The sequence below is a fragment of the Uloborus diversus genome, chromosome 1 (assembly GCF_026930045.1).
Source record: "Uloborus diversus isolate 005 chromosome 1, Udiv.v.3.1, whole genome shotgun sequence".
NCBI classification, from domain to species: Eukaryota; Metazoa; Arthropoda; class Arachnida; order Araneae; family Uloboridae; genus Uloborus; species Uloborus diversus.
This window is the reverse complement of record NC_072731.1, coordinates 113,222,591-113,249,976: the sequence shown is the minus strand read 5'-3', so window position 1 is coordinate 113,249,976 and position 27,386 is coordinate 113,222,591. Positions and strand designations below refer to the sequence as shown.

The window sequence follows — 27,386 nt, the reverse complement described above, 5'->3', positions numbered from 1 at the left end:
TCCCCGTAGGCGCTAATGTTGTTTATTTGAAGTGTTTAAAATTGAACGAAAAATTGTTCAAATCAAAAAATGAATTATGGGAATGAGATGTCCTCGGCGAGATCTTTCTAACAAAAAAAATTTGTTTGAATCGGACTATTCATTAAAAAGTTATTAGGGGGCGGACAGACAGACCGACAGACAGACATTTTTCACCATCTCAATACCCTACTTTCAAGTTTTTAATTTTTCAATATTTATCTATTTTTGACTTTTTTTTTTTTTTTTTTTTGGTTTTTTGTGATATTTTTAAGAAGCATTAAGCCTTCTTTCAGGCTTTTTTCTTCTTTCTCTGACTTTTACTGGGAAAGTAGGTTAAAAAGCAGGAAAAGACACAAAAAAGAAAAAAAAATAGAGAATGGAAACAAACAATCAATTTTGAGTATCTCTGCCATATAAGCAAGTCTCTTTTCATGATTTTGGTCTCAAATTTATTTGTTGAAAATCAGTACATCAGCCTAACTATGAAGCAGAATTAGCAAATCCGCGAAAGAATCTCATGCCTATTTTCCTCACACATGCAAACAATAAAATTCCTTTATACTTCAATGAAATAATACATAATATCATGACTTTGAATAGAAATTCCAAATTTACCATTTTCAATTTCTAAGTATGACTTTTTATTTCCTTTAGCACTGTTGGTCAACTTTTCAGTTAAATCCATCTGCCGAGTAATTTCTTCCTTTATATCTTCTATGACCCGATACAAATCATATTCCAAGTCTGATGAATCTAGGACTTCAAGGAGCTCTTGAAGTTGAAGCTTGGTAGTGTAGTAATATGCACCATCATCACCCTCCCTGGGAATGATAAATAATATCTCATCAAAATATTTTCATATCATAATTTGGCATTCAAACTTCTTGCAGATAAACAAGACTCCAATTAGAATCAATGGACCCATTTGGAAATCAAAAACTCTGATCATTGGAGTTTTATGGAAAACTGGCATATTTTAATTAATTAATGTGTGTATATAAACATGAAATATCCAACGATTTGTAACAGAGATACAAAGCAGAAAACGTTGGATATTTCCAGTTATTTTTAGGCACAAAGGTATTTATTTATTTATTATTAATGTATGCATGTTGAAAATGTGAGAAAAAACTTTTAATAATAATAAAAAAGAGCTTTTAATCAATCAAATAGGACGATAACACTTTTCATGTGAAGCATATCTACAAGCATGGGTGGATGCAGAATATCATTTTAGGAACAAAACTATGGTTTTGGGTACGAAAAATTTCTGAAATTGCTTGGGTGTAGAGATGTAAAATGCTCGGGTATTTATTTTTAGGGGTAATTATCCAGGGTATATATATTTTTGCACAGATATTTATTTCAAAAATTTATATTCAACTAAAATACTTTTCTGTATGTATTCCACTATGTGTATATAATTATAACCAACCATATACAAAACAATAATTTTTTGCCCAAAAAATTGTATTTTCATCACATATTTAAAGAATTATTGTGTGAAACAACGTAGCAATCTAATATGATATTCACATTAAATGTGTTGGAGATGCCTAATCAATGTTGATAGCCAAAATTTCAGACATAAAAAGTCATTCTACAAAAAGTAAAAAGCTTAACTGATTACAAAAAAAAGCAAACATCAAATTTTTAATGTCCTAGTCTTTTATAACCCAGTAATATGTCCCTGCATAAAACCAAAATGTAACAAAATGTCAGTCAATTTATTGCTACTATTTATTTACCTATATCTTTTGTAGAAATTTCCTCCAAACCTAGTTCAAGTGTTCAGGCGTATTCTGCATCTCATGTATATATGTATGTGTGTGTATATATATACGGTTGGCTCTCTGTTTGATGACTTTCAAGGGACCACAAAAAATCGTCCTTAAACAGAATGAACAGAATGCTTTTAACACTATAGAAGGCCATCTGGGACCATGAAAGCCGTCATTAAATAGAGAAAGTGGTTTAATAGAGCGTCGTTAAACAGAGAGCCAACTGTATATATATGGGCAGTTCACAAAAGTTGGGAGCAAGCACAGACCTAAACTTTGAAGCTTTAACACCAAATAACTTTCATTTTAATTAAATCTAAAATTTTTGAATTAAATTATAATACTGTATGGAGACAAAAATTGACATAGATTATGGAAAAAATGCTCTTCAAATATCCTTCAAAAAATAGTTTCTCTGCTAAAAGGCACATTTTTGGACATTCAAAAAGTTAACTGAACAACTGAACCATCCAAAAAAAAAAAAAAAATTTTTATAATTTTTTCTATACGTTTCAAAAAAAAAAATAAGAGCATGAATCTCAAACTGAATAATTTTTTGATAATATTTTCCACAAATTACAAAAGTAAAGACATATTATTTATTTTGTAAACGATTTTAGAAAAAAAGGAAGTTGGAAATGTATGTCCAAAAGTTACGATCTGAACAATGCTATTATTTGAAAACTAAATATATGACTTATATGTTTTAAAGGTATTTTTTGATCCTCAAAATCAATTTTTAATTATTTTAAAGTGTTTTGATATGTTTTTATGCAGTACCTTTGAAGCAAAATCATTTTTCTTAAACATATATGTGAGATGTCCAAATTGCGTTACAATCTAGACACCGATAATTCTGTCCTATTATTCAATACTAGTGGTACCTGCACGGCTTTGCCCGTAATAGAAAAATTAAAAGGTCTTTTGGTTTGCCTGTATATTTACAAATAAATGTATGGTGAATTTTCTCGCCAATTGGCTTGTACCCATGCTACAGTTCCAGGTTATGAAATTTCGTATCTCATCAACTGGCTTGTGCCCATGTTGCGGTTCCACGTCAGACCCTCCCCCAGGATTGGGCGGGAGGGCGCCGCGCCCAACTTGCCCTTTGATTCTTAGAACGTGCCCAACTTGCCGTTTTATAGGTAAAACGGCGCCCTGATTGCCTTTTTGTTCATGAACTGGCATCCTTTGGATTTAAGATTTTTACTAGAAAAAGGAAGGAGCCAGTGTCCGTTTCCGTTGTTTTCCTACAATGACTTTCTTCTAAGTGAAAACAGCTGACATCCGCCAATCCCCCTCACCTCCCAACTAGGATTGCCATTAAGCTGACTATTTGAAAAGCATGCCTTCCATTATCAGTTACCACAAGGGATAAAAAGCGGTCTACTGGGCATTGTAGAGACTTAACAATGTTCTTCTAAGGACCTTTCACTTTTGGGAACACTACTGATAAGCCACTGATGAATTCCCAGAATCACTTCCTTGCTCCTTGCCTCAGGCTTTGTATCACCCTTTATTTAATAATGGAGGGCTGTAGCAAAGAATACTGGCTGTCATCCTTTCTCCTTATCGCTTCGTGACAAGAAAAGTGTTTCTTTGTCCAATTGACATGTATGTTAAGAAAATTCTTCTCTTCCAGCCAGATAAACATTAAGTTAGCCCTGCATTTTATAATCTTTCAATCAAATTCATATTTTTAATAGTGCTTTTCCATTTTCAATTAGAATTAAGTTGGTGCAGTGGAGCGCCACAAATCAATCGACCTGAAATCCACCATCTTCCAAAATCCGCGCCATTTTTTTTTCTGTGCTGCGAATTTAATCTTTTTTTTAAATTTTATTTCAGTTTAAAATAATCAAAATCACTATTATTTGCTGAAACAGCTGTTTTAGCGGATAATATGTTGTTTTATTATTATGCATTATACGCACACCGATAATTTTTTGGTCCGAAAAATATGTTTGTATTTTTGCTTAGTTTACTTCATATTGAGTACTACTCAAAAAATAATAAGAAATATCGAAAACTAAACGCAGATGCTAAAAGATGCTGCAGATTAACAGCAAAACGCTAACATTTCGCGTGACACGTGGCATTAAAAGAAACTCAAAAATACGACAAAAATACAAAGAATACAAAGCATTTAAAAGTCAAATGTGGATGATTTTGGACAGTTCAAATGAAAACAAATGACTTTTAACTATTGAAAATAAATAGTAAGTGCTTTCAAACCGGTGCTGTTTATTGGTTTTTGTTTCCTTATGGTGGTTACTCCAAGAGCAATTATTACTTTTGGATTTAGAAGTCTTTTAAGTTACAGCTAGTAACAGCTGAAAGAATTAGTTTTCCGCCCCCCCCCCTTTATAGTTCATTCTTTTTTTTTTTTTTTATAATTTAGAAACCAAAACTAGAATATATATATATAAGTAGAATGTCCAAATTTTCAGATCATAATTATTTGTTTTACTTATCTGCTTTCAAAACATTATTTAGCCACAAGCAGAAACTTTTACTTCATATATTCATTGTTTAGATATAAGTAAATCAATTGTTTTACTTAAACAAGCCAATCTTGCTTAATGAAATTGTTACCAAATGTTTGTGACATCTCAAAGTACTTTGTGGTAACTAATGTAAGTCTAATTCATGTTCAAGTGTGTCATTGGGGAAAGTTATTATGTACATAATTCATCAAAATCGTAAGAGAAACTTGAGTTAAGCTGTTAGATTTGCATCAATTACCACTCACATGCTCTCAAAACCAGCCTTAGCAAAATTTTGTACTGTTTTCTCTCCTTTTTTTTCTTTCCTTTTTCTTGCAGATGCTAAAAATCCTATGAATTTTAGTTGCTTTCTTTTTTTGACCCCCCCCCCCCCCCACTTCCCCAATTTTTAGTCCCAATCGCCTCCTTTGAAAATGATTATAAACTATTCAAATGTCCTAGGAAGTAATTCATAAATGTTTTGAAGCTTTTATTGTTGCGACAGTAAGACATTTGAACCCAGGAATAACAGTAATATCCTACGACTATATCCACTGATGCCTTGAAGCTATGATTAACATGCCTTTTAGTTTTGAAAAAGTGCCCTTATCTCCAAAAAATTGCCCTTTTTTGAAAAACAGCACCCTGCCCCTTTTTTAATCCTGGGGGAAGCTCTGTCCACGTTATGATAATTTCGTAATTTACTCGTCCATCTTACAATAATTTTGTTCTTAAAATTGGAATAGAAAAAGAACCACATCGAATTTTCGAAAAATAGCTTTGAGGTGCACACCCCCATGCTACAAACTAACTTTGTGCCAAATTTCATGAAAATCGGGCGAACGGTCTAGGCGCTATGTGTGTCACAGAGATAATGACAGACAAACAGAGAGACTTTCAGCTTTATTATTAGTAAAGGTTATAAATGATCTTCTGTCTTGTAATCTTAATAAAAAAGGCTATTATAATGTTAGTTTCTTTAATCCATTGGTATTTTGCACAATTAATACCTAATGCGTTTAACATTACATAAATAACAGCAGAAATACAAGTTTCGATCGTAACGAATGCATTTAAGTAAACAAAACGGTGGCAAATATCACCAAGCAAACCCAGATTGGTGACGACTCACAGCGTACAATAAGCAAAGGATTACCAGAGGGGAATTCCGTTCTTCGCCAACAGCATCGGTTTTGGTGACAATCACCTGCGCTGGCAAAATATTTTTTTTTTTTGATTCTACAAAATCATAACAAAATTTTATTATTTTAAGACCAATACATAAGGTCACTCATGTATCTCATAAATCCTCTATTTTTCATTGCAGAATTTAAAAACAGATAAAGTTTTCATTTGAAAAAAGTTCAAAAACTGAAACTTTCATTATGATGATGTCCAAAATCTGGTACCTACAGACTGATCACTAAATTTGCTATTTATTAATTGTTTATAAATACCTGCTGTCTTTTTTAGTTTATATATAATGTTCTACATATCCATACTATGCAATAAAACCAGAATTAATCTCAAATTTCAAAATTTTAAAAATTGCTCAGAATTAACATTTTTGCTCCCACCTTTTGAGAACTACCCATATATATATATATATATATATATATATATATATATATATATATATATATATATACAGTGAAGCACCGTTTATATGTTTCTGAAGGGACTGTATGAAAAAAGCGTACAAATGAAAAAAACATATAGCAGGATACATTAATATGTATTAAACTCTGCAGGGATCAAATTAAAAAACGTATAAAAGAGAAACGTATAAATGATGCTTCACTGTATATATATATGCGCGATTCAATAAAAAATGTCCTGTGTGTAATGTTAAGTTTTTTTCTTTTATTCAAGTAACTATTAATTAAATATGGGATTAACTGTTATGCTTTGATAGTATATTAAAGCATGTATTATTCCTATTATTCCCCAACAGCAATGAGGAAAAGCTAGGGAAAAAAAAAACTTAGCATTACGCATAGGACATTTTTATATGAAACACGAATTAAAAATACTATTCAAATATTTTTGTCATTTCTTTGTTTTCAACCATATTAGTCACTAATTCTATAAATTCCATATCTGTCCAGCTAATTTTTTCTGGCTTTCTCCCTTCTCAATTAATTTTCATATTTCATACTTTTTATTAATCTCAAGTTCAGTTAACTTTCTTTTTGAAGCCTTTCTACATAAAACTAGTGTTCACTCTAGAAAAAAAAAAGGGCAGGGTGCTGGTCTTTAAAAGGGGCACTATTTATTATAAAAAGGGCACTATTTTAATGTGATCTTCCCCCATCCAAGACCAATGACGCACCTCTCAAAAAGTACTGAGCCCCCCCCCCAAAAAAAAAAGAAAAATAGCATCTTAAAACACCTTGCGAAAATTTTATCCATTCCTCTGTACCATGAGCAACCCCCCCCCCCCCGAGGGGCATGCACAGCGGGGACGGGGGAGAAGGGACACTTGTTGAGGCCGGGCCTGATCCTGAAGGGGGTCCAATATTTTTTAAACTAGGTGTGAAATATAGAGGCAAACAACATGGAGGGGACCCGGAAAAGTCATTTGTGATGGGCCCTAAAATTTCTGTGCACACCCCTGCCCCCCCCCCCCCCCATCGCCACCATTGACTTCAGTATTGAATTACATTTCTTCTAGAAAATGCACTTGTCTTAAGGGTTAAATTGCCCCCCCCCCCCCTATGCCAAGTACACACATTTTTCAAACTGCGTAGGAACATTTTGCTAATGCTGAATCTTAGCTTTGGGTGTGTTTCAACATTTTCAGGCTATAATTGTGAGAAAACTTGTAGCAAAAAGAGCAACAAGTTCGACTCTCCCAGTTAATAAAGGCAAAATTAAAAATGTTCTATCTCTTAATGGGCAGTTCTCAAAAGGTGGGAACAAAGACAGACTTCAACTTTGAAGCTTCAACACCAAATAACTTTCATTTTAATTAACTCTAAAATTTTTGAGGTAAATTATAATGCTGTATAGAGACAACAATTGACATAAATTATGGAAAAAAAGCTCTTCAAATGCCCTTAAAAAAATATTTTCTTTGCTAAAAGGCACAATTTTGGACATACCAAAACGTTAACTGAGCAAATGTACCATTAAAAAAATTTTTTTTTTAAATTATTTCCATACGTTTCAAAAAAAAATTAAAGGTATGAATCTTACACTGAATAACTTTTTGTTAATATTTTACACAGATAACAAAAATAAAGATAGATTATTTACTTTGTAAACGATTTTAAAAAAACGTAACTTTGAAATTTGATGTATGTCCAAAAGTTGCAATCTTTAAAATGCTATTATTTGAGAACTAAGTATATGATGTTTTCGTTTTAAAGGTATTTATCGATCCTCAGAATCATTTTTTAATTGTTTAAAAGTGTTTTCATAAGCTTTTATGCAGTATCTTAGAAGAAAAATGATTTTTCTTAAACATACATGTGAGATGTCCAAATGGCGTTACGATCTTGATGCCGATAATTCTGTCCGTTTATTCATAATTTTTGATGATCCACTGTCTTCTAACCTCAATAAAAAAGGTTATTATAATGTTATCTTCTTTAATCCATTGGTATTTTGCATAATTAATACGTTACACATTGAACAATGCATAAATTACAGTAGTAACATGGCTTTCTATGATCGAACGAAAGCCATTTTGCGCTAACATCGCCAAGCAAACTTCCGCTGGCGACATTGGCGACAACACAGTATACGATACGATCAAGGTTACCAGAGGGGGATTCCAGTTTAACAAATGTAGTTAATCGTCAGCTGCACCAGTTTTGGCGACGTTATCACCTGCGCTAGCAATTTTTTTCCCCGCCGCTTTTATTATTTTAGAATTTTTTTTTCTCTTTCTTTTAAACATAATTTAACGATCTCGAAATAGAAATACGAATTTCTTTTTTCAATAATTTTTTTAGACATCGTTTTAATTCTCATGACATTAGAAAAAATATTCGTTATTAAAACTGATGTCATTTTTTACATTCTTTCTTAAAGCATATTTTGTTTACTTTTCCTTTAAAAATATATATGTCGTATTTATTTGTTTCTATTTTTATTCCTTATTTGTCCCAATAAATCAAACTACAAGTTTGTATAATTATTTCCATGAAGCTTTTTTCTACCTTTCATCAACTTCTTCAAAATCATTCCAAAACTTTATTATATGTAAAGAGCAGTATGTATAGCCATTCAAGTACTTCATTAATATCCTCTTTATCATTAAATTGCAAAATTCAAAAAGTAGTAAATAAAATTTTCATTGGAAAAGTTAAAAATCAGATTAACAGTTGTCAAAAATGGTGAAACTTACATTATGATGATGTCCAAAATCCGTTACCTACATGACAACAATGTCCAAAATCTGTTACCTACAGATTGCTGATTTAATTTGCTAATTAACAATTTTTACAAATAACTGCTGTCTTTTCATGTTCATATATTGTGTTCTAGGTATGCATACTATAGAATAAAAGAAAAATTGATATCAAATTCGAAAATTTTTGAAATTGCTCAAAGTTAACTTTTTTGTTCCCACCTTTTGAGAACTGCCCTAATCCCTTGCACCAGAAATATGTAACTTTACTCTTTAGCAGACCCAGATCTGCGTACCCACAGTGCAGGGGTCCATGTCCTTAAGGGGACTAACGGCCCTAGAAAATGAAAAAAAACTAGCACTTAGACTTGTTAACTTTACAAATAGACACTGCTGGCTATTAGGGAGAAGACCTACATATTTTGTTGCAAAGGGCTAGGGCTCGAGCTGGCATTTTTTGGCCGATGGGCCGATGCTGATTGTTCAAAGATGGCCGATTGTTTTCCTCCAAATGGCCAATTGCCGATGGCCGATGCCGTTGGCAAAAAAAAAAAAAAATCTAACAGAAATAAATTGATGAGATTGTCAGGGATTTAAAGGATCATTGATTCATTTCACTTTACTTCCTTTCTACGAATTAGGAATTGTTATCACAAAAAAAAAGTAAAAATCAGATTTCGACCTAAATTTTTATTTTACGATCACCCAATTTAAACTTCACAAGTTTTTTCGGCGCATCTGTACATGCATATGTATCTAAGAACATATAGTCGACCGAAATATCTATTTTGAACGCCTTCTTAGTTAATTATCGCAAATTCTCTTGTGATGGCTTCATGCGCCTAAACTTGCGTCACTCAAAAACGTTATGAAATAGTAAGTTGAAAACTCACACGTACGTAGTATCATCTAAAAGTTCGAGGACAAGTTGTTTAAAACCTTACTTTGAATAGTTCACATTACCAAAGTACATCTATCTACAAAATACTCACCTTGAACGACTATGCACTTCTGCCAACGTTGATGTGACAAACAAATAACATAACGTTTCGTCGGACTTAGCTCCGTGTGACTTTTACCTGTTCCCAGCCAAAAAAAAAACATTTGCATGGACGCCGCTTTTTTCTGTCAGGAGAAGATAAAGCTGCATCACAAAAGGTAGAGAAAAATGGCTTTGAGGAGAGTTTCCAAGAGTTATATGAAAACTGTCAGAAGTACATAGTCTCTCAATGTGCCGTTTTGAAGGTGGATGTGCTTAGGTAATGTGAACTATTTTGGGTAAGGTTTTATACAGCTTGTCCCCCGAACTTTTGGATCGTACTACGTACAATCTGTATAGGGTGTAGTTATGCTTCTCCTTTTTTGACTGCTGTATGATGGAAGAGAAAGAACAACAGCAAAAAAAAAAAAAAAAAAATAATAATAATAATAAATAAATTAATTAATTAATTAAAAATAAAGGAAGAAAAACAAAAAGACTTTAATAACCAATTGACTTTTTTTTTTAATTGAACATATAACTAAGATTTCAGTAATATTGTAATAATGTATGAATTTAGGTACACTAAACATCGTTAAAAAACATTAAATTATGTTGTTTAATCATTCAAAAAAAAATTTAAGAATAAAACTACGAAACCGTCAACAAATTACGCAATTAAAGTGAAAAGATTGCACGTAGACATTTTTTAGTCATCAAATTAACCAAAAAAGGTAACAGGTAAATTACAATATTAAATCATAATAGGAATATTTTTGTACCTATTTAAAATTTATGAAAAGAAAAGTTTGCATTTTTCATAAAAGATATAACCGTGACATAAATTTTGCAAAAAAAAAAGAAATAGCCACGTAAAGAGCGAGGTTCTTAAAACGCAGCCACAATAAACAAACTCGATATTTACATCAAGTTAATAACTGAATACATATACTACTTGATCTGATGTTTTCACACGTAATATTGAACAATTTAATTGTTTAATCTTTTATGAAGCACTACAAACAAGTTCAAATTAAATTTTGAAATTTAACAATAATTTTCTGAAATTTAAAAAATTGCATAATAGAAAATCCTAAGAAACTTTTCTATAACATATTATTAATAATATGATGAAAACAAAAATAACTTATTCATTTATTTTATATGTATATAAATAAAAATAGCTACTTACAACAGAAAAAAAAATCAATCGCTATTAATGATGCAAAAAAGATGGCGCATTACGAAATATAGGTGAAACAAGTATAAGAAATACGCAAGATGATATTTCTTGACCAAAATAAATAATCGCTAAATATTTAAGAAGTGCTTGAAACGACGAGGGTGGGTTAGGGGGGTCACCCTCTGATTTTGGAGTGACTCACAACTTTAAATTTCGGCCTCATCATTTTTTTAGAACAGAACCGCTACCACCAACGCCTCGGAAGAGTTTCTGAATCTACTTCAGCACTTTCGAAGAAAAAATTTCCCTATGGTTTCCGAGTTATGTTTCCATTCAAAACGTCTTTAATCAATTTCTGACAACAATAGATAAAGCTTGAAAAAAAATCTCTAATTTCATGAATGGTGTTAGTTTTAAACAACTCAGAAGTACAACTAGAGTTTAATTTCAGAAATTGTTCGATTTGGAGGAGAGGCACGTAAGTGTTCTCGGAAATACAAAAATTAATCGTAAAAAATAGAGTTCAAAATAATCATAAACATTGAGCCAGGAAAACCCTTTTAAAACTTGCACCCGAGTTTGTTTTTCCCGTGCAGTGGCGGATTTGAAATATAGCAAATGTTGCAATTGCGCGAGATGCCCATAACCATAGGGGAACCGTAGGAGTTACAAAAATGCTTATGATAAATGTTTTACAACTTCTGTGCTACAGAAACAGGGCCCCAAAATGTATTTCGACGGGCCTTAAACTTGTAGCTCCGCCGAAGCAATACAGAAAAGTACAATTATTCACAGTAAATGCATTACTGTGATTCATATTACAAATATCGAAAAATTAAAAATTACCGTCGTTTCAACTGGAATCTAACAAAATGAAACAAAACCGGCTTCGCCATCTCATATTTGTTTCCATAGTCTCCAATTCGGCAATATATCACCAAATGATCGTCAGTCTGAGACGCTATATTAGTTTAGCATTGAAATAAGTAATTAATAGATACAAAAAATGAGTAAATAGGCTTTTTAGGACACCCGATCGAAAACAAAAAGTGAAGTTCACAACTGGAACGTACGCACACCCCCACATGCGAAAATATAGCCTTCTACAGTTTACCATTTTTGAGTTATGAATTATGAGAGATACGTACATCCAGCCGCAAGAAACAACGCAACAATTAACTTATTTGGTACCTGATTATTTGGTGCTGTATAAAAAACTCTTTCAGGGGTGACTAAAATAGAAATTCATACTGAAATTTAAGTAAACAATTTTATATGAAAACAATAACTCCCTTTACTTTGTATTAAAAAGTAAAACAACAAAGGTCCTTTTTTTTCAAAAACATCGGCCAATTCCATCGGCTTTTCGATCTTTTTTAAGGCCGATGGACCGATGTTTCCTGCAAGTTAGCATCGGCCGCCGATGCCGATGGCTAAATTGTTGAACCATCGGCGCCGATGCATCGGTCGAGTCCTACAAAGGGCCCAAAATTTATAGATCCGGGCCTGCTCTTTAGCACAATTCCAGTGTTGTCAAAATATATTGCAACTGAAAGAAAAGACTTTGTACTTTTGTACTGACAGCTTTTTTCTTTGAACAGAGAGTAGGTTTATCTTAAATAGAACAATGAATGAAAAACAAGTTTGGAGAATAAAGAGCAGCATAAGCTTTATGCTGCAGTTTTATTTAGTTATTAAAATGCTAGTCTGTTAGTAAAAGCACTAAAATTTTCTTGGAAAGCTATCAAAAAAATAAAGATAAATAAATAATAAAATATAAAATAATTGCTGAAGAAAGTTACTAAAATTCTGTTCCTGACAAAAGCGGTCAATATAGACAGGTGGTTAACTTACAAAGGTGGTCAACTTTACAGGTTTTACTGTACCCCCGAAAGAAACAAAATCCCCTAAAAACCACAATTACAATCCTGCAGTTTGCATCCTAACACCTCTCCTCCCTTTTTGTCACTCCCTACGAATAAATTACACGAGAAGTAAACCACTTGATTCATTAAGAAATTAATAAACTCTTGTGGCGAAAAATAACAGGAAAAACCAACTTTTGTAGCACAAATATCAAATTTACTACAGACACGTGTTTCGAAGTTCATTACCCAATTGTGTGGTGAAAAGTGGACGTAAGGGGGAAGAGGTCCTCGCAGGTTTTCAACTGAAGTATTTCCCCTTTTTACATAAAATTTAAATTTAGTTTTAATACCTTTAAATTTAGAACCTTATTAGCGTCCCCAACCTTAAACACCACCACCAGGACTCCAGGGTTGGCAAGTTTCTGCCGAGGCGGTTAAAACCACTGGTAGAAACCGGTTAAAACTGGCATGGCAAAAACCACTTTCTGCCACATTTGCGGCAAAAACTCACAAAATGCTAAAAAATTAATTTTGACATACAATAGAAAATGCATGGAAAATATAATTGTTAACCAAAGCACAATTTAATTACAATATTATGTGTAATTCAAAATCAAACGTTACATTGTTTGAACCCCGCTGTTGCCTCTTAGAAAAGGTGGTTTTAAAAATCTAAAGTTTCTCAATTTATTATGCACAAATGAGAAACTTTAGAATATTAATGCAACAGAAAAGCTAGCAGGCAATGCATCAAGGAACAAGCAGTGTTTGTGAAACTTTCATCTGTTGCACATTTTTTTAAACTGGTGTAGTGGTAAAAATTTGATTGAGAAATGTAAGTTTCAAGAAATGGGGTCAATTTCTTTTACAAAGCTGTGACATTAGGTACAAAACTAGGTTAATATTGGCAAGTAAAATTCTTCCACTTTCTTCTTGAAGCGCAGGAATTGCAATCAGTAATGCCTGTTGAATTCTGTGTGTCACTTCTCTTTCCAATATATGGTTTTCCGTCTTTTGTTAGATTAATCCAAATATTACAAGCGTCTGCAATTGAAAAGTTCCCTTTCTGAACTAAATCAAAGTCACTAGCATAAGATTTTATTTTTTACAATGATGAAATAAAATTTAATTTTTTAGTTTACTTAAACGAATATCATTTAGTAACTTAGTTTTCATTTAGTAACTAGTTACTTGTGTTATTGCAGACGCTTTTAAGTTTTTGCCAGTTTCTGCAGGTTTTTACAGGTTATAACCAGTTCTGCCACTGGCATGGCAAAAACTAGTTTCTGCCGGCAGAAAGCCATCCCTGAAGGACACACAACTCGTGTTGCCCACAGACACTTTCATGTGTCCATTCATTAACACCTTTCGCTAAAAACATATCATTGGACTACCAAATCATCCCAAAGAATCATTCGATAAGCAAGCATTAAACAGAATATACATTCAATTATAACACTATTCAAATGAAACATTTGAGAAGCATTTATTTGATAAAAACACCATTTAGATCACAGTAGTATTTATTCCACAAATGTGCTGGCGGCTATTTTCACCCTGCCACCCCCCCCCCCCTCTCCACCCTAAGAAAAATACTCCCTAAAAAACGACTAACATCCATCAAGAATTTCAAAGGCGCAGTATGCGCTCCTCTTTCTCCCTCCCCCATAACCCACTCCCTCTGTGGGCTCCTCAGTACATGTCCAAAGCAGAAAAAACTAAAACTAAATTTTATGTAGTTGAAAACCTGAGAGGACCTTTCCCCCTTACGTGTACTTTAGACCACATCATTAGGTAATGAACCCCAAAACAGGTGTCTGTAGTAAATTTGATATTTGTGCTACAAAAGTTGGTTAGACTCAGCGGTCATTCCAATTTTTTCTGGGGGAAGGTAAAAGGATATATACTTTATGCAAATTTTTCGGAAGAGAACAAAAACCGTGCCCATTTCATATGTAAAAAGATTAACTTTTCAAAACCAGCCCCTTGACCCCCTAAATCACGGATTCGCCCTTGCAACTGAATCCCTTCAGAAGAGAACACTGAAAGAGTGATAGACATCTCCAGAAGATCACAAAGTGAGAACTCGAGCAGTTGATCGCTCGGGTGATTGACATCTCGAGAACTCAACATCGCAAGAGTTCACAAAGTGAAAACTCGAGCAGTTGATTGCTCGAGTACTCAGAAATTGGTAATCGAGAATTCGAGCAGCCCCATCGCTTGAGAACTCGAGTTGTGATAATTGAGAACTCAAGATCTGATAATCGAGAACTCGTAATAATCGAGTTCTTGAAAGATTCTGAATAATCGAGTGATTCGATTATGAGAACTCGATTATGCCCATCACTACTACATACTCTTAAAAAGATGCACAGTATGTTTTTACTTACACAACTATCCTCCTGCAAAGAAACCAATATTTTCTTCCACATCTGTCCAACCCTAAATACTCTTGACGACTCAACAGCATGTTCTTTTCGATTTCCGATATACAATCAGTGACTCCAGGAACCTAATAAAAAAGGATGAAAATATTTAATTACAGAAAAACATTAAAGCAAGCTCAACAATAATGTCGAATTTTGAGACAAAAATAAATGTGGGAGAAATGTTAGACTCTGCACTAACAACTAAAAATAGTGGTAACTTAATTTGTAAGATTCTCCCGCATTAATTTTGAACATATCATCAAAAATACCCGAGTTTCTCATTACCGTATATCTTGTGTATAAGTCTAGAAATTTATTACAAAAAATGAGGTTAAAAGTTAGAAACTTATACGCAAGGCAGAATTTCCGAAAATTTTCCAGATTTTTCTTAGAAAAAGCACTTGAAAACGTGAACATTTTCCCGATTTTGGTCCATCCCTTTTTAGCTGAATGCTAAAGAAATAAATAATTAAACATTCTGCTATGATTTCACATAGTCTGACTGTGAAATAAAAGAACAAATAATTACAGTAAACAGTCCGACTACACGAAAAGAGCAGAGATCGCCTTATTCGCTAATTATTGCTCATTTTTTAAAAATAGTATAATATGGCTACAGCATAAAATTTTATTCATATAAAATCAAAATAAAAGCAACAAGTAAAAAGAACTGTAACAGCAAAATCGAATCCTTTCCAAAAATCGTGATCGCAAAAGTGAACTCTCTTGGTGCAAAAGAATAATAATCGGACTTTAACATAAAAATGTTTATTACATTTTATTTTCCTCTTTTTTATAACATTTACACTCAAAATTAGCAGCAAAACACTCCTGTTTCTTCCAAAAGTAGAGACTCAACTTATACGAGGGTTTTAGATTTTTTCCACGATTTTTCTTCTAAAAATAGGAGGGTCAACTTAATACGCAAGCATATACGTACTAGGGTTGACCATTTTGCCGGGTCAGTGGGAAAAACCTGGGTTACGTTCACATAGTGCTATTGATCCACCAGTGATTAACCAGAGCGTTCTAATAGAGCGACCAGTAAACTGGTTGTTTTAATAGCTTCACAGGTAGACCACAATTTAAACTGGTTGATTGAATCACATGACATTTTTGGCCAACAATGAATATTTTTCACCTGCGCAAAATTTGTCTGCTCAATTAACCACGTATCAACCAAAAGCAGTCAGTGAAGCATCGGTTGGTGAACAACTGGTTAAGAACAGCTGACGTCATTAGCTGTCATGTGATCAACCGAGCGGGGTTCGACCAGTAGCGCTATGCAAACAAAACCTTGGTAAAATAAGCAAAAACTAGAAAAATTGGCTAAATTTCAAAATATTTATAGTAGATACTTAAAACAATATCATTTTATACATAATACAATTGAATTGTTTCTCATTTTTCAAAAATATTTCTATCTGAAACAGCATAAGGGGAGGTGGGGCACGTTGGTCTGCTTTTTTACTTATCATTTTATATCTCATCAAAATATTTAATGAGCAATTCGATTTTCTACAATAAGTTTCACTCAGCACTCCTCAACACCACAGATTTTTTTGGAAATGTTGAATTGACTGACTTTTTTTACATTAATTCTTTAGCAGAACCTTGTTAAGCGGACCAACGTGCCCCACGGGTGGGGCACGTTGAACCGCATAACTCAAACAACATTTGTTATCATCTTAGTGATAAATACTATAGTGATAAATACTTTGTAACTACCTTATTCTCTTTTGTGTGTAGAGAGAAAAAATATAAAACTTAAAGATAAATATAACTAATTAAATAGATTTTAATTGAAAAATAATCTTTAATTAAAAACAACAATTAGTTTTCACCATTAGTACACTATTATTTTTGAAAAATCAACTATTGAATATTTATGAGACAATTAATGCAGATCAGGGTTCGAAAATATCATGCTTTCGAAAATATGCAATATTTTGATATATATCGGATATTTTGATATATATCCTATATTTTCAACCAGCACAAACTCAAGTCTTCAAAATAGTAAATTGCACCTTCAAAACACTCTTTATTTTCATATATTGTTATTAAAACATGTAAACTTAAAATCAAGGTTTCTTTTATTGTTTATATCTAATATTTCAATTCACATTTTAATCAATTTTAATGGATTAATTTAGCATAAGCTATTTTACTCATTTTTCTTCCGTTATCTAGTTTTAATATAATTCAGAAATAAAAAAATACATATTAGTAGGTGCACAGTCATAAGATTCTTTTTTTTTCTGACAAGCATTAATATTAAACTACACACTTTCAATCAGAATTAGAGTTGTTACATTACTAATGATTGTATGAATATAAAATAAAAAAGGAATACTATATTACTTTGTTATATTAATGATGTATTAATACATTATAAAAATATAGTACATAACTTTTTGGCTATTTATTTTTAAAAATAAATGAACAATATTACTATGATTCATATAATTTTTATATTGAAAATACTGTGGTTGAAAAAATAAATATTGAAAATATCAAAATATCATGATATTTTCAAAATAAATATCAGATACAGTGGCTTCCAAAAGTCTTCGTACACCTACGACTTTCAATGAAATAGAATCCTATCCATTGGTTGCAATTATTATTTCGGTATAGGTATTTAATTCAGGGTTGGCTTTTTGCCGGCAGAAACTGGTTTTTGCCCTGCCGGTGGCAGAAACTGGTTATAACCGGTAAAAACCGGCAGAAACTGGTAGAAACTGGCAAAAACTAGAAAACGTTTTTAATAGCTCTAGTAATTACTTAATGACAGGCAATTTAGTAAAATAAAATATATAACTCATTTTGTCATTGCAAAAACTTAATATAATAGTTATTTAATAATTAGTGTAAAAATATGTTAAATAACAAGACTGACATTTCTAAAGCAAAGTAAAATTTATCGTAGTTGAAATTGCTATGTGTTAGAAATTTTAGCCTCGTAATGTTGTAAGTAACAAATTTTTCAGTTTGTTTATAATTATTTTGTTTGCATTTAATATAAAGTGTGATACATCAAATATTTAAATAGATACAGATTTTTTTTTAGTTCATTAAATTCTAAAAATCAGAAACTTGTCATTTTACACTTAATATAACTGAATAAAGCTATTCTCAAAGAACAAAGAGCTCCCCCCCCCCCCCTCCATTTTGATTTCTATGGAAAGCTAATAATCCAATTATATAAGTACTAACACAGTCTTCAACTTTGCTGTATGTAAGAAACAATATAATTGGTTAGATTCACTGACTCATAAATGTAAAGAATTTCATTGGTTGAAACTAGGGGTGCAACATGAATGTCGATGTTTTGGAAACATCGATTTTTTTTGTTAAAACATCGATGTTTTTAACATCGATGTTTTACTTTCAATGTTTTTGTACTATCGATGTTTTGGTTTCAATGTTTTTTCGATGCTGATGTTTTTGCATTTTAATTGAAAATTATCATAAAATTTTGCTCCAATCTTCTCGCTAGGTAATTAAGTTTACTTATGGAGCTGCCAAAAAAAAATCATTTTTTGCACCCGTTTTATAAGAACAATTTTTCTGCGTAGAGGATGATTTTTGGGAAGATCACTACAAGATAGTTAAAAGATTAACTAGAGAGTAAAAAAGAGATCAAAGCTATTGGAAGAACCTGACACTGGTAGTCTGGTGCCAGAACTTGCAGTCTAGGCTCCAGTTCTTAAACTAAAGGAAAATCCTATACGCATTTGATAGTGATGGAAACTTCTGTTCCATCGAAAGAGATGTTTCTCAGACTGGTGGGATAGTCTGCGAAAAGAGAAATGCCCTTCTGGAGGACAAAGTAAGGAAACTTCTTTTTCTCCAAACTGTCAACACCAATATTCGGGCTTACTTATCAATTTTGCTCCAACAAGTCGTCCGTCTATTACCTTAAATTTGTGTTTAATTATTAACTAACAGTACAAACACATATTTCTTACTCTTAAAAATTATTGTTAGAGTTAGTTTTGGATTTTTAAAAATAATTAGCACAACTTTTTCTCATCATTCAACTGATGGTAAGTGCATGATGCATTTTTTCTTAGATTCTTTTTTGATGTAATTTACTTTTAGTTTAATTCAGTTTGAAAATATTTCCTTATTACTATAACTAAATTGTATTAACCGGTGCTTGTCTTATTATCAATTTTTTGCCCAACTATAATACCTAAGCTGTTGCGAAATTATTCTTATTAAATTATATTCATGATTTGAGGTTCAGTATTTTCAATATATTCGTCGGATACATATTCTTTTGTATTGCTTAAATTAGTGTAGTATATTCAAAAATGTATGTTATACATTGATAAAAAGATCGATGTTTTAATTTCTAAACATCGATGTTTTGATGGGATTGAAAGAATCTTCTCAAATTTCTCCTTTGTGCACAACAAATTAAGAATTTGTTTAGGTTTAGAAACAGCGTCAAAACTTGTATTTTGTTACAGGCTGCTGCAGTGTGAAAACATATGTAAAATTTGATTTTGAATGGTGATAGTGTTGTAAATAAATTGTATTTGGGTTAATATTTAATTATTTTTCTTATACATTTTCTATTGTATGTCAGGAATTGCATTTATGTCATTTTTTGAGTTTCTGCCAGTTTCTGCCATAAATGTGGCAGAAATGGGTTTTTGCCATGCCGGTTTTAACCGGTTTCTACCAGTGGTTTTTACCGCCTTGGCAGAAACCTGCCAACCCTGATTTAATTATAAGATCTATGATCAATTTTCTACAAAACTACATGAAAATTTTTTTAAAAATATTTAAACTTAATTTTTTAAAAATCAAAAACCAAAAAGTGCCGGAAATTTTATCTCGCAAAAGACTTTGTACACTTTAAAAAATGTCTATACATTATTGAGTAACCTAACTTTTTATTAAGTTTTCATTTAGTAGAATATCATGCAGTATCAACAACATCTATTAAACGCCTGGGAATAGATTTCATTCTTTCTTGTTTTGCGTAATTTCTGAGTAAGTGTTCAACCACACTTCGAGTCTTACTGTTTCTAGCTCTATTTTCGTTTCAAAGTCGTATTTTCGTAATCTAGCCTCCAGTTATCTCTAAATATGTTACATTAAGCTCAAATCTGGAGATTGAAGGGGTATTTTCTAAACTTTAGGACAATTTTTGAGGCACTAGACGCAAACGTTGAAAGACGTGTGCTTCTTATCGTTATCTAGGTAAAAAACGAAGTTGTTTCTGATAACCAAAGTTTTGGCTAAGAGTTTAAAATTGGTTTTTAAAATATTTAAATGAAAAGCAAGATTTATTATTTCATCTAAAAATTCCAAACTACCAAGTCCTGATACTGATATGCACCCTCGCACAAGAACCCCTTCACCGTCCTGATAAACTGACCCAACTAAGTTCTTAAGATTAAGTTCCTCATTTTTTCTTCTATTGACAATTATACAACAATATAACCAAAAATGTTGAATTTAATTTCATCTGTAAGTAAGACGTTATTCCAAAACGCTTTGGAGCTTATTTATCATTTATTTTGCGACAAAAAGCGTAAGTTTTCTGTTTTTCGCACGAACAAGAACTTTCTGCAGGAAGAGTTCCCATTTAATCCAGCTAATCAGAGAACTTGACGAATAATTTTAGGTGAAAATTAAACGTAAAAATTTTCATTTAACTCTGCAGAAACTGTTACAGCACTCAAATGTGTATTTTTCATAACTATTTTAACTGTAAATCTCCGATCATGCTTTGTCAACTTTGCTGGTTGACCTTTTCTTGCCTTGTTTTCGGTCCGATTCTTTTCTTTAAAAGCGTTTTATCAAGCATTTTGCTATAGAATGGAATAAATTAACTAATTTAGAGACATTTCAAACCAATTTACCTCCACTGTGAGGAAAAAATTCAAATTTCGAATGGTGTTTGTGGATTTTTACGAGTACCAGCCATTTTAAAGTAATAAGCACAATATTAAGGAATAAATAAACAAAAAACTAAAGCCAAATGACTCTTAAGGGTCAACACAATGCAAAAATAATAAAAAAACGACATATGATAATTTTAATCATGAATTTATTCGAAAATATTTGAGTGTACGATGACTTTTGTGGCGTATTATTTCTCTGTCTCTTCGTTTTTTGACCCATTTCAAAAAGAAGATCCGTCAATACTTTGAAGAAACTACAGGGTTTTATTTAGATTGACACAGGAATGTTGTAAAAAAATATTGGACTTCATATTCGAATTCAGTTTTGCATTATTTTGGTTTTACTAAAAAATTTCAAAGTGTACGAACACTTTTGGGAGCCACTGTATGTACAGTCGAGTCCCGACTTACGCGAGGGATACGTTCCAAGACCCCTCGCGCAAGTCGAAATTTCGCGTTATAAAAAAGGGTACTGGTTGCGACGAATGTTAGGTTCTTGGATAAGCTTGCAGTTTTTTTGGTTATGAAGTAAATCTCTCTTGTACTGCAGATATATTTTTTTGGGAACGTGTGAAATGTAACTTTACTGTTGATTGTTAATAGTATTTCATCTTCCAACCATGAGTAAAAAACGGAAGATAGATAGTGAGAATCGAGTGTTCCAAGACCGCTGGGAAACCCAGTATTTCATCACGAATAGAGGACAAACTCCAGTGCTTGATTTGTGCGCAAAGAATATAATGTCAAAAGGCATTACGCGAGTTTTCACAAAAAGAGTCACAGTAAATATCAAGGAGAAGCAAGACTAGTCGACCCGTGCGGAACTCCGCACTGTACTTCAAATCGTTTCATAAGGCATTTCGTTCTTTAAAAATTTCAAAGAAAGAATATTATGAAGAAAAATTGAAAAAAGTAAACGGAAAAAAGTAAGCGCATAAGAGAAGGCATGTAATTTGAAGACATCAGTAGCAAAACCTCGTTAAATACAACATTGTGATAATTTGATCATCGCTCCCCTTTTGGTTGTACGTATTTTCAATGCAAATATAAATATCATTAAAAGTGTGGCTGAGTGACACGTGAAAAATCAGTAATTTTGCATATGAAAAAACAGGTTGTGGCAAATACAGTCTTGCCCATGTGAGCAGCTGACGGAAAAAAAAGAAACATTAAAGAGATATTTAGTGGCACAGATTCGAACTGGTGCCATTCTGATTAACAGTACGACGTTCCAACAAACCTAGCAACTGTGCCTTCCTTTTCGAATGCTATTCATTGAAGGAATGTGTAATAAAACACAATTAAATAGTTTTTTGCCGAAAAAATATAATAAGATCATGCGTCTATGTTTTGTCATTAGCCAGCATCAGTCTTGCATAATATAGACGAACGCGCGAACGGCGTTCGCAGAAAATTTTGGACTCTGCAGAAATTTTTTTTCAAACTGCTAACGTTAATTTAAAAAAAAAAAAAAAAAAAATTTTTTTTTTTTTAAAGGGAATTTTTAAGAAAATCCCAGAGTTTATTTCTGTTAAAGCCTTTCTCCAAAAGCTTTTTTAAAGCACATGTGTAAAAAAAATAATGGTTTTGACAGTTTTCTTCAGTTAGTGAAAAATAAGCAAACTTTATGTTATTGTAAAAAAAATTAAATGATTTAAAGCACTTTTTTTTTGTCCCTTTCATGTTTGAGTATAAATTTAATTTTTCATTCAAGGGTGAGTTAGGCAAAATAATTATTTGCAGAAAATTTTCCAGTTAGGATTTGTGTTCGCAGAAAGCTTTTCATTTTATCTAAGTCTGGCCAGCATGATACGATTTAAAAATATTCATAAAACATGGAATTTGATTAAAGGATGAGGAAGATCTCACGTAGCTATTGAAACAAACATTCTAGAAAAATAATAAATTCGGTTGAAAAAATAAGTGTTTTTTTTTTTTGAATATTCAACAATTTCCCATAACAGGCTTTTTTAACCTGTACGGCTTAAAAGCCTGCACTTGTTTTTCTTTTAATCGAACACTTAAAATTCAAAACCAAAACCAGTTGAACCGAGTCCGTTTTTTAAGTGTAATTTTTCGAACGTAGACAAAATTTTTTTTTTTTTAGTCGAAAGCAGAGGAGTTAGAAAATGATTTCTTACTAATGAAGTTGATAATAATTTTAATGTTTTATATCGTATTCGAATAAATAATTAAAGATTTACTGGTTGAAACTCGTAGTTTTAATTTGGCGTAGTATTTTTTCATTTGTACAAAAGTTCGAACACTGCTATTAGAAAAATCTACATTTCAGCATACAATGAAAATGTTTTTCTGCACAAAAAGGATTCCCTTGAGGTATATCTAATACTTTTTTTTATGCTTACATTATGCTCAGTGGTCTGGACGGAGTCAAAGTTTTAAAAAAAAGGGAAGAACACCCTTCGATTAGCAGTCAACTTATCTGAATGATAACTGTAGCCTGCATAAAGAAGTCGAAACACCAAATAGCATTCCCACTGCATTTATTTTATTACGTGTGTTATCTGTTGTATGTTATGAGTACATGTAATGCGTAATATTACTGTAAATTTGCTATTATGTCGGACAGCCCGAACTGGCCCGAAGTTCAGACAGTTTATAGCCGAACGCTCTACCGAAAAAAAAAAACCCACAGGTAATTTCAAATTTTTTTTCTTGCCGAGTAGAGTTTTTATTTTTGAAAATTTTTACAATTAGTTACCGCAGGCTGTTTGAACCGTTATGACTTAGATGGCAGCATGTGTTCATCATTTAACAGCACGGTTAAAATACAAAATAATTTGAACTAATTTCTTTTTTAAGCGTAGCTTTTCAAACGTAGTAAAAATGTGATACGCTTTGTTGTTTTTTTTTTGCAAAAAGAAGAAAAATATATATATTACCCTTTAAATTGAGGTAGAATTTTTTTTATTTGTACAAAGAGTCAAAAACTCATTAGCAGAATCTATATTTCAACATACGATTTATTATATTTTACTGAACAAAAAACAATTCCAATGTAGTCTGAAATCTTAAACCTGATACTTATATTTTCGCTTACATTATGCTTTAATTTTCTTCCCGGAGCCAAAGCTTAAAAAAAAAAAAAAAAAAAACCTTACAATTGAGTATTAATTTAGCTCCATGTTGCATCAAGTTTTCATAACAGCTAGGAGTGTTTCTACCTCATGTATTCCTCATATTTGTTATTCATTGTTCATGTTATGCGCAGTATTTTTCTAATTTTTTGATGCAAATTGTCCAGACGTGGGCCCGAACACGCATTCTCCTGGTTACCAGTCGAACGCTCTGCCGATCAAGCTATTCAGCTCTGTCGGTAACAGTGCAAGTTAAAGTTATAAATTTAACTGAAAACCTCATTCTGATTCTTTAAAACAGGTTTTTTTGCCCGAAAAAACAATTTTTAGACCGTGGGTCTATTTTTCGTCAGTAGCCTTCACGATAAGCTTTAAAATAAGGTGTAAATCAAAGAACTTGAACAAGAATTGAGGAAAATCTCGCGTAGACACCAAAAACAGGCTACAGAAATAATAAATAAAGGATCTCTGATAGTTTCAGAACTGAAATCAAAACTGCAAAAACAAACTGGGATGTTTACTCAAGTAAAAACTGATCAGCAAAATGCTTTGCATGCTTCGTAGGCAATTTCACTTGAGCTTGCTAAAGCGAAAAAACCTTTTACTGATGGCGTCATTGTTAAAAAGTGTGTTGTAGAAATGGCAAATGCATTTGGTGATATCAAAATGGCTAAGCATTTTGATTCAGTTCCAGCTGCTCATCAGACCGTCCAACGAAGAGTTGCCGAAATGGGTGACCAAATACAACAGAAATTGTCCTGCGAGATTTTAAAATGCTGCTATTTCTCCTTGTGTATCGACGAGAGTACAGACCAGTCGGACGTCCGTCAACTCTTGATTTTCATTCGCACTGCTAAAGAAGACTTTGAGATCGAAGAGGAACTCCTTGCCTGTGTTCTCTTCACTCCACAACAAAGGGTAGGGACATATTTGAAGCAGTGATGAAAGCGGTTAACAGTGTCGGAGGTTTTAAAAAGTGTTCGGTCGTAGCTAGACTGTGCAAAGGCAATGGTAAGACCAAAGATAGGACAAATTGAATGTTTGAGAGAAAATGGAATGAAATGCCCTGCACTTCATTGCATTATTCAATAGTATGCTTTATGCGGGAAATTGGCGAAGCAAACTGAAACCCTCAAAAAAGTTGTAAAAGTCATCAACATGATCAGAGGCGGCAACAGGGCTCTTATGCATCGGCAGTTCCGCAACTTTTTAGAGGAAATTGAAGCAGAGTATGGAGACCTGCTTTTGTACAATCATGTTAGGTGGCTTAGTGCCGGAAACTGCCTCAAAAGATTTTTTGAATTTAGAAAAGAAATCCCTCTTTTCCTTCACCAGTTTTCTCCATCAGAAAACCTTGAACAAGTACTTTTAAGCACGGATTTTTCACGTCACCTGGCATTTCTAACTGATATTACTGGCCACCTAAACGATGTGAACTTAAAACTACAAGGAAGAGGTCAACTGATGTCTGACCTAATGACACACATCAATGAGTTTAGAAACAAGCTCAAAATTTTCCATGCAACTTTGGGGAAAAAAAACTTATCTCACTTCTCCAGCTGCAGTCGTTTGGCATCAGAGTGTGAGGATGCGCTGGATTTTTCTGAATTTTGCCCTGAGTTGCAGACTATTATTGATGAATTCAACACGAGATTTTCAGATTTTGAGACTATCAAGAATGACGTGGCTCTGTTTTGTAACCCAGTCACAGCAAGAATTGAAGAACAACCGGCCAACCTACAAATAGAGCTCTGTGATCTCCAGGCTGACCCATTCTTTCAAACAAGAACAGAGAGAAGGTCCGAGTTCTTTAAGTTGCTTCCAACTGAACGGTTTCCAAATCTGCGTTGTTACAACTTATGTTTAAGTGGAATAAAAGGTGCAATAATCATCTTGATTATATATGTATTAAAGGAAGAAAAAGATAGTTACACATATACATTTTGTCATGCCGATCTGGCCGAGACGACAACAACTAAGCAGAACGTTGCCAGACCACACAACATAAACTTGGTGTTGCCATACAGTATTATTTACAATAAGGATTAATAAAATGTAAGGGAAATATAATCATAAATAATGAGGTAATTTTAACACCCCCCCTTGATTAGATTTCCCTTAGTCCTATACCAACTCTTTGGTTACTTAAGGATTTCTTCTGTACATTTTTGGTAAACATGTCTGCAACATTTGACCCAGAAGGTACATATGTAAAGGTCAAAAGTTTCTCCTCTACCTTTTCACGAAGAAAAAAATGTCTGAGCTCTATGTGTTTGTTACGCTCAGAAGTAACTTGATTTTTGGCTAGAGCAATCGCACCTTGATTGTCAACAAACACGTTTTGTGGAAAGCTTATGAACTGTTCATTCACTATTTCTTGTAAAAAATGTTGGTACCACAATACCTCTTTTGCAGCATGGCACATTGAGAAGTATTCGGCCTCAACTGTGGAAAGAGCAGTTGTTCTCTGTTTCTTGCTACTCCAAGAAACAGCTCCACCTGCAAGCAATACCACATAGCCACTGAATGACCGTCTGTCAATCTTGTCATTAGCCCAGTCAGAATCACAAAATACTTCAATATTCTTTCCTGTCTTTTGAAAAACTAATTTCAAGTCTTTGGTCTGCTTTAGATAACGTAATAAATGCTGCACACCAGCCCAGTGTTCTTTGCTTGGACAACTGTTGAATTGACTCATGTATGTTGTAGCAAAAGCTAAATCAGGTCTTGTTCCCCCTGCCAAATATAAGAGTCCTCCGACAGCTTGTCTATACTTCAAAGCTTCTTCGGCATTCAACATAGTATCTTCTGTTGCATGAACATATTTCATTCCTGGGTCTAAAGGTGTTGAAGCTCCTTTGGCATTTAACATACCAGTGGTTTCCAGCAGTTCCTTACTATAAGTATTTTGGTCGAGAGTCATAGAGCCATCATTATTTCTAGTTATTTTGATTGACAGCAAGTGATGTATTTCTCCTAAGTCCTTGACTTCAAAAACTGCTTTTATTTCCTCTTTAAACTTCTGAATTGTTGAATTTTTGCTAGACATGACAAGCAAGTCGTCTACGTAAACTCCTACAATTAGTTCTTCTTCCTTATTAAAGTATACACAAGGATCTGCTCTTGATCTTGTCAAGTAAACTGATTTCAGGAAACCATCGAGACATAGGTTCCATTCTCTGCCAGATTGATGAAGACCATACAAACTTTTCTTCAGTAGGCAAACTTCCTCATCTGATTTTCCATGCAGATTTAAG

At 32.8% G+C, this 27,386-nt stretch overlaps 1 protein-coding gene across 1 annotated transcript in view; it reads right to left on the bottom strand.

The window, feature by feature from the left end:
• LOC129234461 (nucleosome-remodeling factor subunit BPTF-like) overlaps nt 1–27,052 on the bottom strand; it is a 138,030-nt gene extending 110,978 nt beyond the window's left edge. Inside the window, exons 1-3 of the mRNA XM_054868466.1 lie at nt 26,534–27,052; nt 15,066–15,187; nt 637–842 (exon numbers count right to left, since the gene is read on the bottom strand). Coding sequence (XP_054724441.1) covers nt 637–842; nt 15,066–15,187; nt 26,534–27,052 — 847 coding nt within the window. The remainder of the gene's footprint in view (nt 1–636; nt 843–15,065; nt 15,188–26,533) is intronic.
• Between the last annotated feature and the right edge of the window lie 334 nt (nt 27,053–27,386).